Genomic DNA, 12,035 nt, shown 5'->3' on the forward strand with positions numbered 1-12,035 from the left:
AACCAGTTGTAAACTCTGGCTGTTACCAAAATAACCTCACTTGTTCCAAACAATGTCCTGGGTTGTAAATGACCTGGTTGTAAATTGTTCTACCAAGAGCTCGCCCAGATTCTGACTCTTTGAATAAATAGTTCCCATGGCAGGAGTTGGCTGGTTCAGACCACAGGCTACTCTTGTCCATATGTCTGGATCTCTCTCACAAACCAGGGTGCCTGGGCTCTAGTTGCACTTGGATTCCTCCCAATGTCTCTTCGCCATAACCTTCATATGCCTTGACTGTGCCTTTGGTCTTCAATTTCTTCACCTGGGACAAATGCAGTCGGTTCCTTGGGGAGAAGAGAGGAGCTGTTTGCTCTGTGGCCAGTTTTTTCTTCGCCCTGGTACTCTTGGAGCCAAGCTGTTGTTTGGAAGTAGGAACACAGCAATCTCTCTCAGATGGCTCCTCAGCAGTTCTGAGTCAGGTGCTTGAAGGACAACCCTGTATTAATGCTTCAATGCGACATCCCCTTTATCTTCAACTAAACTCTCATGACATGACCTGAGAATATCTAGGCATTCCTGTCCACCCTTGTTAGTTCTAAAACAGTGCTCTATGACCTTGAGCTAATACGACAAAACAAAATCATGTTCTATCTTCTTAACACCTTTAAAGCTGAGGATGAGCTAGGATTACTCCTTAACTGAGCATGCTCAGACATGTGCCCACCCCTAGGGTGATTAGGCTGAATGTGTGTAGGCTCCCGAAATAAAATCTCAGCGCTTCATTGGAGGGAAGGTGTGCTTTGGCAACAGCTCCCAAGATCTTGTTTTCTTCAGGAATCCATCATCCCCTACTTCCATGCCTTGGCCATGCTCAATTCAGCTTTTCTTTCACCAAGGTGTGAACCCATGCTCTCAGTGACAGCCTCATCCCTCAAGGATCTGAGCATTGTGAAAGGCAGGAGGCCCTGTCTTCCTGGTTGAAACAGGGCAAGAATGAGCAGGACCCCGTAATCATAGCACTGAACTCCTGTGCCTCCACCTCAAAAGTGAGCCTTCATGAAGAAAGGAAGCATCCCCCTCTCCCTCCCCTGACCACCTCTCACTGCACTTAGCTAGGGCTGGATCTCAGGAGTGGGTAGGAGGGTAGAATGAGAAATGCCAAGGACCAGCTCCCCAGGGGAGAAAGCTCTTTGGCTAGATGCTGGGGAGGTGGAACACTATGTTTGGCTCTTGCCATTCAGTGTGATCTCAGCCTCAGGGAACTGGGATAAGGTGGGTAACAAGAGAACAGTCTCAGTTCAAACATCAGACTCTCACAACTTGGTCACCTAAATTCCTGAGTGTTCCTATATAGCTTTCCTTGCTATCTCCTTGATGCCATCTGCAGAGTTCTTTTTCTGGTTTAAACCAAGCAATGGGTTGGTAGGGATCCTGGCCCTGTGGACCAGAAGCCAGTCTTTGCTCTTGCCAACTTCATACTTTGGGTAAGGAAAGAACAACTCTGTGAGACTGTAGCCAGATTGTGCTCAGGGTGATCACTGAGCAGACAAGATTGTGCTCAGGGTGATCACTGAGCAGAAAGTAAGGATTGCTGTGTGGTTTGGGTGTGCCTCCCAAAGGTTCAGAGCTCCCTAATTGCAATGTTCAGTGGTAGAGCCTGGTGGAAGGCGATCATGTCTCTGGATGTATCACTATGTCAGTGGATCAATGCCCTCAAGACCAGGTTGACATAAAGTAGGCCACACTGCATACCCATCCCCTTTTTATGCAGTCATTTGCCACTTTAACGTTTCATTTAAATTGCCTTTTATGATAAGTTTTATAGAATGAGTGTCTTCAGACTACAAGCTTGTGGAGTCAGATCCCTGGTTTTCTCAGTCACTCTCACCTGCATCCCACAGCTAGTTGTGGAAATATGGTCAAGATCTTTGTGTCATACTCATAAATACAGGTCATCAGAGTCTCAGATGGGACTCACAACTCTGCCATAGGTGTTCTGCCATAGGCAGAAGTATCAAGTGGCTGCAGGTGGCTACCCTGTAGGCTGCTAATACTCAAAATACACTGGGTACACCAGCCTCACCCAGGTACTAGTTGGAAATGCAGACTCTCAGGCCCCACTCCTATGTGGATCTCAGTTGGCATCATCCAGGGCTGCCAAGTGACTCAGGAGCACACTGAGGTCTAGTGAGCCTGGTGTGGCCCTCTCGAGGGACTGATGCTGGTCTTACACAGCTAATCAGCCCTCAAGACAGCAGGTTGTCATCAAGTCTGGCCACCTCATACATGTGGCCCCTTCTGTATACCACCATTTTCTTTCTGCTATCTCAGCATAAGGTGATATTGCCTTCCCAGGCACAGGGTATCCAAGTGTCTGGGGTGGGAGCTCTGTAAAACAAGGTCTAATGTGCAGGCCGGGAGCCAAGACCCAGGTAAGCAATCAGGATGTCCTTCCACGCTCTTTCAAATATTCCTCTATGGTGATGTGTGGTAACTAACTCACAGGGTGTTTTTTGGAGTGTAGTCACTACTCTGAGTACTTTGCTCCCATCACCTCCTTTTGAGTCTCACAACCTTAGAGCCTTCATACCAGAATCCATGTCTCACAGACAAGTAAGAGGATGTGCTCCTGTTGGGAAGCGGTGGAGGGCAGGCTCCCACCTGGGCTGCTTACCTTCCATGGTCTTACACCATTACTCTGGCTTACCTCGCTCATTAAAATTCAACGATGGGAATTTTCTCACCCTTTCTTGACCTTCAGCATAGTTCAAAGGAACAGTTCAATAAATGTGGATGACTTCATAGCCCAACACACTGCACCTCTGCAAAGGGCTAGAGAATAACAAGCCTGGAGCTGGCAAATGCTTATGACCTTTTGCCCTCCTGATGGGATTAGAGGCTCTGATATTCCCACTTTATTACCATTACTATTCAAAACACCATTTGGACAATAATTCAGAGTTGATGCTGCTCATGCCAATCTCCTCTGCAGAGGAACACAGACATCAAAGAGTGGGACCAAATGAACAGTGCAGTTCCTTCCAGGCCACTGACGGCCTGCCCTCTGGCTCCTCGCCCCAGCTCTGTTCAGTTGGCCGGCCCTGTAGACACTGAAGGCATCACATATTCCAGCTACCTGTAAGATGGCTGTGAGCTCACTCCTGAAGCGCTACACTGCAATCCACACCATTAACCGCACCTCCCCCCCCAACCCCCACCACTGAAGCTCTTCACCTCACTTCCGTTCGTGCCTTGAACCCATACCCAGGACCCACAAAAACCAGGGAGACACAGTGAGTTACTCTGATGTTTATTTTAATGTATCTTAGTCCACACAGTTGGTATAAAATCAGAAAAAGCAAGCAAAAACAGAAAGGTCTGGAGTCTTAGCATCAGAAGGGCACCGTATATACACCTACAGTTGGTGGCCGATACAAGTCATTGCCAGACAGTCCTTGGAGGCACAGAAACACTCTAGACCCAGCAAGCCAGGGAACTCATAATCCCAAGGGTCTAGACACTTGTCCTGATGCTCCGACCGAGAGAAAACTGTGGGAGCGATGGAGGCTTTGAGATTTACTCATTGTAGTAATAACAACAGCCTAGCTAGGTACGAAAGCAGTTATGAACCGTTTACGTCACACACCATTATTCAGGTCTCCGTCCTGCTTTATGTCATAAAACTGTTAATTGAGTTTCCAGTGAGTGGTTTAAATGATTAGTAATCACGAGGAATGGTAAATCCATAGCACCATTTCACAGACTCCTTGTCTCTGACTTCTCATTTAAATGCTTGGCCCTGGTACTCTGCCTGCAAGGACAAGAGTTCCAGAGTTGCCGGCCATGTTTCTGCAGAGGGCTCTGGTTCAGGGCGTTTCGTCTGCGAGTGCTTAGGGCCCCACACAGCCATTCAGGCAGTGGGTAGTCCTGCTAAATGCACCGGGTCACCCACAGTGTGAAGGCCTCTGGCCATTTGGGGTGTGTCCCCACACTTTGGTTATCCTATGAGGTTGAGTGGGAGGGAGGTATCTGCTTTTGGATGAAAGGGACCACGTGGGAGTTCTTACTTCTGAGCAAAACAAAAGATGAAAACAAAACAAAAATAAAAACAAAAACAAAACAAAGATACTGAGCTTGGTTATAGTGTTAGAATGTAAAGTTCTTTAAGGTTCAACACGAGGCTGACAGTCAAACATAAAAAGCACACAGTCCTATGTACATATATGTAAAAAGTGTTATAAATAGGTTTTATAAACCATCGATATTATATACATCTTCAATTGACAGCAATCCCCACTCGGCTGCGTTCTGTTTGGTTGGACTTGAGTTTGGATTTGGGGCTAGCTCCTTTTGGTTTGTGGAGTTGCTTTTCTGGTTTCCTACCTCCCTCCCCGTGTACCCTATGCCCGCTCAGAGCCTCAATGGATGGTGCGTCGGGCGCCTCATTCACGTTTCCGTAGGATCACGTAGATAATGCCACTGAGGAGGGCCAGGGGAAAGGCCACCCAGGCCAGGATGTAGGCGAAGCCATAGGAGTAGCCAGTGTTGACATGCCATTCGCTGTGCCTCACTGTGTAGATGGCCGCTGCACTCATCACGCAAAGACCTGGGAGGAGAAAGATAGCAGGTAACCGTGGGGCTGTAGTGCTCAGCCATGTGAACACCCATAGTGTTAGGCAGGGAGAATGTTCCTAACCTGGCTGGGCCTCCCAGCTCAGAACTGGGAGGAGACAGCTGGAATACACGAGTAAAAAAATGAACAGCTCCCCACACCCAACCTTGGCCACCCACAACCAAGGCCTCTTCTGAGGACCCTCAGCGGACTTCCTGCCTCATTCCTCTCTCTTTCCATCATCCTCTCCCAGGCCGTGCGAGATGGGACAGTGAGGACTCAGGCTGCAAGAGAAGCCTGCCGAGGTCTTCCAAGAAGTGGCTGGGCGTGGATATGCTTTGTGAACCTGTGACCCACTCTACACACAGGCCGTGTTGTGCGTGACCACACAGCAGTGAACTGAAGTGATACTGTACCACTGGTGGGGTCATGGAATAACAGAAAGGCTTGACTCCCTGCTGACCACAGGGGACCAGGTTTCCTTAGTGATGCTATCCCGAGGATGTAGTGAGAAGTACCTAGGGGTGATACAGGGCATACGGAAGCTTGCAGTGGAGGGAAAGGGAGAGAAATAAGGACAGTAATGAGGGAGAGACTCAAAGCTGCATCGAGGGAAGACAGATAAAGGGAGCAGCTAGTTCCATTCCACTTTGTCTGCAGCTCAAAACAGATGGAAGAATATCAGACCCACAGGGGCGTCAGGCCACCCCAACTCTTTGGTGCGGCCACCACGCTCAAGTTTGACCACCTATGCCCACGTGGCAGTGGGTGTCCCTCCACAGAGAGGGGTCCAGTGACATGAGCACCCCAGCCTGGAGCTGGACAAAGCCAGATCTGTTCCCTACTGAAAGCAGAGCCTTTGAGAAGCTCTGAAGGACTATTATAAAGGCAGCAGCAGGCTGTGTGGGATTCATGCGGTCCCGGGGCTCCAGTCCCTGGGCCACCTACAGCTAACCTCGCTGGTGTTTGTGCCGTTGACATGCTGGACAGTTCAACTTTGTTTGAATAAACAGCAGAAGGGGGTGATGTCACACCATCTACCCTGATCAGACTGTCCTTTGGCAACTCAGAGGAGAATATGCCCACTCAGCTTGCCCCCACTGGAAAAGCCAAACAATAGTCTTGGGACCTAAGTCCTGCCACTACCTACAGAAAGTGCAGAGACAGTAAAGCTGGCCGTGTCATGGGAAACCATAAGCCTTGCTGAAGGACAACAGCAGTTTGGATGTCCCGAGACACACTTGATGAGCCTCGATCCAGGGTCCTCAGTTATCTTGCTCTGTTGCTCCCTGGGCACCCACTTCTTGTTGAGAAACAGCAGGGATAGGGGTGTGAATCAATGGTGGTGTGCTTGCTGAGCATGTGCAAGGCCCTGCTCCAGCTTCCCAAGTGCGAAACAGAAGGAGAATACAAGCTAGGCCTTTGCGACGTAGGCCTATAAAGTCTCAGCACTTGGGAAGGCTGAGGCAGGGGGAGTTTTGAGTTCAAAGCCAGCCTGGGATATGCTGTCCCAAGACAAAAAAACTAAGACAGGAAGTGAACAAGAAAGGAGGGGGGAACAAAAGGGGACAGAAGAAGAGAGAGGGATCAAAATGAAGTCAGGAAGGAAGGAAGAAGGCCCACATTGACCTGAGCTGCCCTTGGCCTAGGCTGATGAGGGCAGGGCCACAAGAAGAGAGCAAGGTACGGCAGAGAGCCAGAGGAAGAATGATGCTTATCATCTGGACAGGCTTCCTGAGGCAGGTCCTGGCCACAGGCACAAACGATGCCTCGGCAGCCATGTAAATCTGCGATGTCTCCATTCCCTGGCAAAGAGAAAACATCAGTCTCCGTCCCTGACCAAGAGTGACTCGCAGCCCAGCTGATGGAGATGTGTCATTCATGCACCTACTGCTAAGTGAGGTCCCCGGAGAGTGCCAAGTTCATCCACAGGCCAAATTAAAGCCATCATGATGACACTGAGTATTCAATTCACGGCAGTTTATACCTGCCTCACAATGGCTGGGTCTGTCTGCAACAACCCTCTGCACATGCTTCCTAAAGCTCCCTGAAAGAGAAGGTCTCCGCCCTTAAACAGCAGTGACCAGGCAATCCTAACCAAGCAATCCAAACCCAGGGCCTACTGAGAAACGCTTGGTGATTGCTCATCAGCTTTGGGTTCCTTCAGCACGTAAGGAGTGCTTACTATCTGCACGTGCTGTCCTAGACAGGGAAAGCACCAGGATAAATGAGACAAGGCTCCGACCTTCAAGGGATGCCTGTCCAGAAGACAGCCATCCCTTTCAATACTAAATAATGTAGAAAGGAGAGGAATATCCCCAAGGCTGAGAGATTAGATGGGCTGAGCTCCATATGACAGAATACAAGCCTTGAGGGCAATGGCAGTTCAGCTGGGTCTCAGGGATATGTAAGAGGTGGCCAGGTGAAGAGCAGGACAGAAACTCCAGGAAGAGGAGCAGGGTCAAAGGCTAAGATGGAGAGAAAGCATCGAAAATTACCAGCGAGAGGTGACAACAGTCTCCCAGGACAGGAGGCTGGACCTCATCCAGGGCAGCGGCAAGGGAACAGGGAAAGGGAAGCCCTGTAGAGGTCTCCAGCACAGCAGGAACATAAGGTCCTGGGAAGCCCCACTCCCACCCCCAGGCCAGATGAGATAGCAAAGATCTATAATCTCAGCACTCAGGGGCTGTCACAGAAGGATCTCAAGGGTCAGCCTGAGCTACGTCATGTCACAAAAATAAAAAGAAGGGCAGGAGAGATGGCTCAGCGGTTAAGAGCATTTGCTCTTTCAGAGGACCTGGGTTCGATTCCCAGAACCCACATGATGGCTCACAGTGATCTTTACCTCCAGGTCCAGAGGGGAGTCAATGTCTTCCTCGGGCCTCTGTGATCATGACATACCAGTGGGGCACAGATACATGTGCAGGCAACAACACCCACACATGTACAATAACATAATAATAACAAATAATAACAATAATAATAACAAATAATAACAAAAAGTTTCAATATAAAACCCAAAAGGGCAGAAGAGAGATCACTCCAACAGCTGAGCAGAAATGGTATTTAAGGGTGAGTGTGGGGCAGGAGGTGAGGAGGTGCAGGGGCTAGGTTTGTGCACTGTGCAGTGGTGCCAGTGAGGACAGAGAAAAGAACTGCCACAGCACCCATGGAGGATGCCACACCACAGAAGTAGCAGGCTGTAGACTGGAGGGGGAGGGGGAGGAAGGAAGATGGAACAGAGTCGTCCATTGTGCATGCACTTGGGACCTGACATCTCAGCAGCTGGGAGACAACTTAGCAGTAGGTCTAGTCACCCACAGTCCAGACAGCAGTGGTGACATCCAACCACTGAAAGACGCCCCAAGACCTGGGAGGCCTGTGCAGAACATCTCCACTGCAGAGGCAGGGGAGGAAGCCACAGTGAGGCTGCCTAGAGGTGGACCCAGGAAGCCCACTCAGAATAGTTGAAGGCACAGCCCTGGCTCATCTCCTCACTCCCATCACGGTCATTAAATAAAATAAACAGGAAAGATGAGACTCACTCTGGAGTCCACTGCCTCTGCTATCTTTCCGTCCCCCTTAATCACAGCAACTGGGACCAGCCTGGCAGAAATGAAGCCACTCCAAAGAGACACCTGAGTCTCTCAGTCTGACTGTCAGACTGTTGAAACAATGGACCCCAAAGAATTTCCCTAGAAATATGCTGAGAGAAGGAAAGGGCGCTAGGAGGGAAGACCTTGTCTCCCAGAAAGAGATTTCACAGGGTTCTATCAATGTGTCAGAACATCTTACAAGATGAGTCTGAAACCCAGATAATGATGGGTGAGTGGTGGGTGGGGCCATACCTTCACTGGGGTTGCTTAGGTGTGTGCATTCATGGCCCTCTACTTGAACTTTGGATGTTACTTCAGGACCCAAAGACAGACTTGGGAGAAAGCAGCTTTTGATCTCTTTGTCCCTCTTCCCAATGTGGCCACACTGAATAAATCTCCTTTTTCTGCTTTCCACTTTTGATGTGGTCCTTTTGAAATTGGCTTCTTGAGGAAAGGTGGCTGGGCCTGACATGGGGCACAAGTTGTGGTCCCCAAGTTTGATTAATATACCTAGATATACTAGTTGATTTGTATTCTCCCTCAGGGACACAATTACCTAGGAAACCAGTGGTGGTTGAAGGTCTTCCATGTGCCAGCCTAGGGCTAGTTAGCTGCTGGACATTAACACACACAGCCCTACTTCTAACTTGGTGTCTGTGTGGTTTTCTTCATGTTCTCCCACCTAGTAAGCCTGATCCAACTCAGCAAATGTAAGGATAACTAATGTGTAGGAACAGTGGTACCCAGAAAACAAAAATAACATGAAAATTTGGAAGTGGGACCAGGACATTCTCCTCTAACAGGTTTAGAAGAATGCACAGCTCATGAGTGGGGCTTGCTATTAGTGAGAAGGTCTCTATTAACTTCCGCTTAATGTACTTGAGTGCTCTGCAGACCTGCCATTCACTGCCCACTGTGGTAGCCACACGAAGGTTTCATACACCCTGGCCACGAGGCTACTTTCTCCTTCTCTCTTCCATCTGCCTTCCCATGCACCTCCTTCCTGCCTTCCCTTCCCCAGCTGCTTTAGTTTGTCTGACTTCTTCCTTGATGCTGAACTGCCAACTCTCAAGTACGCACTAATTCTCACTTCTGGCCACACCACCCTCATCTTCTCTCTGGAGCCTACCTTCTTCCTGAACACCACAACCTGGGGGAAAGCTCACAGGCTCAACTTAGAACTGCCACCCTCTGAAAGAATGGGTAAAGCCCCGGTTCTTGGGTTTTTAATTTGAGTAGAAAGACCTGTCAGCAACTTCAAATGAACATTCTAGAGACCCGAGATTCCTACGAGACCGCCCTTCAGATCTTCTGGACTAGAGGTGACAATTAGGCATACAACGTTCTTAGGAAATCACAGCCACAGGTTCACTTCAACATTTCTAACTCCCCAGAACTACTTACTTAAATAAGGGCCACTCAGCTGACAACCCATGACTGAAAACAAGTCCTGTGAGAGATGAGCAGCTAATTTGAAGGGCCTAAGGAAAAGCAACGCACATGCTTTCAAAGCCAGGGGTATTTGAGGCGGTGTTCTAGAATGTTCACAATGAGTTCAGAGGAGAAGCAATGGTGTAAAGCAAGTACCACAGCAGACAGACTCTGAACGGTCAGAGCAGCTCTGAGAACGTCCGTGTGGATGGAAAGGCCTTAACCCAGAGGCCACATGGACCACCCCGATCCTTATCTCTGGACTTCACAGCTCTTCTCCTCAGCCTTTTGGCTAAGATCAAGGGTAGTAACTAGACTTGTGAATTTGCACTAGGATGGAGTTGTAAAAAAGACCCTGGATAAGCGAAAGCAGCCATAATGAAGAGGAAGCAATGAGGTTGCAAACGCTACTGCCCTGTAACTCAGCTCCACCCAGCCGGTTTTCAACTGAGCAGTTCTGCAGGGGCGGCTACTCATAGCTGATGCTTTAAAACCTACCAGTAACAAAAGGTGTGAATCTGAGTTTAGCATCCAGTGAAAGTCGGGTGCAGGACTGGTGTGGGGGCACATCCCTCTGATCCCAGCCCTCAGGAGACAGACAGACTGGCAGATCTTCTAGAAAAGGTATTAACAGCCAGCCTCAGGCCATGTCTTCCTGTACAACCATCCACCAAGGACTTGGGGGTTGTTTCTAATCCCCCAAGGGCTGCTTCTGATCATGGGTGGTGATACGACCCCAGTGACATTCTCACAATAAACGTGGGACACTACATCTTTAGCTATAGGGAGGGCCAGAATAGGGAGGGTGTCGTGTATTCTGGAGTTTACCCTCTGCCTCTCACTTCTCTCCAATACCCTCCAGTCTTGGTCAATTGGCGAACATCAGACAGAAAGGTAGGTATCAATGAAGCAAGATACTGAGCAGACTCCAGACAGAAATGTAAGATATTTACCTCTGTGACAGACACTTCTGGGCCCTACACGCCATCGCACAGACCACAGGGAGAAGGTGGAAGCCTTTCCTGTGTTTGTGTGTGTCACCACAGTCTCTCATTTGGAAGCATTAGCACGGAATGCTGGTGAAGACAGCAGAGAATGCAGCAGGAATCCAAGTCCAGGGCAGTGTGTCTGTGTGATGATCTCTACTTACAGGCCCAGGACTCTCCTGAGAACACCCTCACCAGCACTCTGCACAGGGCCATGATCTAAACTGGGCCAAGACAGCTTCTTGGGTATCACAGAAACCAAAGGAAATAGTCCTCTAGGCTATCCTTGGCTCAGTGGGCAGCCTCAGCATTTACCTCTAAGGATGTGCCCATATCACAGCTTCATTCACGGTGATGGGTCCAGCATGTCTGAAGGCTTTTCTTGAGATCCGAAGACTCTTTCGTGTGTGTATCATTCCACAGAGTAGTGGAATGCTCCCAAGTTTAAATATACATGCACATGCAGCACACATACATACACACACACACACACACACACACACACACACACACACACGATGAGGGTTGGAGAGAGAGAGAGAGACAAAGACAGAAAGAGAGACAGAGAGGTGGGGAGGGGAAAGCTTCAGGACAAATATCCTATAGTCCAATTCATCCAGTTTGCAAACATGGCAGTATGTCCTTCAAAAGGCCCATATTCCATATGGCCGTCACCATCCACAACTTACCAGCAAGGATCTGGAAGAATCCAGTGATGTAAAAGCGGCCGCCTTTGGTGAGGGTGAAGAGCTGGCAGAAGAACAGGAACAGAGACAGGACGCTGAAGATGACAGACAGGACCATGGTGGCCTGGACAGACTGCAGCCATTCTAGAGAAAGGAACACTTGGTTAGACAGGCTGGGAATAGCCAGGGAAGACCTGCCACGGGGCACGTGGAGTCAAGGGGGCCCGATTCCTGAGACCCCCTAACCTGGGTGGGAACAGTTCATTCTGCACTTTAAAAAGACAATCATCAAGCCACTTTTTCTTGTTGATCCATGGACATTTCTGGAAAGGGCTGTAGGAAAAGCATGTGTCACTAGAGTTTTAGTGCCACTTAAAATATAATGAACTGCCTTCCAATGTTTTTTGCCAAATGGGCTGCTTAAAGGTAGCAGACAATTCGGGACTTGTATAGTCCTAAGCTGTAATTTCGACCTTCACAATAAAAAGTAAAACATGCACAGTAAAAGCTGTAATTCACGCTTGGAACTTGGAGCTGTTCCTGGGCTGGCTGTGTGTAGTACAGTTCTCTGTCACAAGGGGGACAGCAGAAGCGAATAGCGGTGAGAGATGGCCCCTAGGCAGCCGCCCAGCCACCTTCATGAACAGAAATAGTCCATACTGCGGTGTGCAGGGTGCTCAGCTGCTGGGTAGCTTGTGTGCTGAACACACCTTTGACTTACATTAGTTTCAACTTATAGTGG

At 49.1% G+C, this 12,035-nt stretch overlaps 1 protein-coding gene across 1 annotated transcript; it reads right to left on the bottom strand.

The window, feature by feature from the left end:
* Nucleotides 1-3,276: 3,276 nt before the first annotated feature.
* On the bottom strand, nucleotides 3,277-11,432 carry LOC118575269 (peripheral myelin protein 22-like). Its single transcript, XM_036175889.1, has 2 exons — nucleotides 11,297-11,432; nucleotides 3,277-4,588 (listed from the first exon to the last, which is right to left on the bottom strand). Exons 1-2 carry the CDS (start codon nucleotides 11,409-11,411, stop codon nucleotides 4,425-4,427), a joined length of 279 nt encoding a protein of 92 aa, XP_036031782.1. The 5' UTR covers nucleotides 11,412-11,432; the 3' UTR covers nucleotides 3,277-4,424.
* Nucleotides 11,433-12,035: the final 603 nt, after the last annotated feature.

This window comes from Onychomys torridus, unplaced genomic scaffold (genome assembly GCF_903995425.1).
Source record: "Onychomys torridus unplaced genomic scaffold, mOncTor1.1, whole genome shotgun sequence".
Taxonomy (NCBI): domain Eukaryota; kingdom Metazoa; phylum Chordata; class Mammalia; order Rodentia; family Cricetidae; genus Onychomys; species Onychomys torridus.

What these genes read in the sequence shown, in the direction of transcription:
- LOC118575269 (XM_036175889.1), bottom strand. Translation starts at nt 11,411, where the DNA reads ATGGTCCTGTCTGTCATCTTCAGCGTCCTGTCTCTGTTCCTGTTCTTC. An exon ending in ATTCTTCCAGATCCTTGCTG is followed by an intron (nt 4,589 to 11,296) that starts GTAAGTTGTGGA and finishes TTCTCCTCCCAG; the next exon opens with GTCTTTGCGTGATGAGTGCA.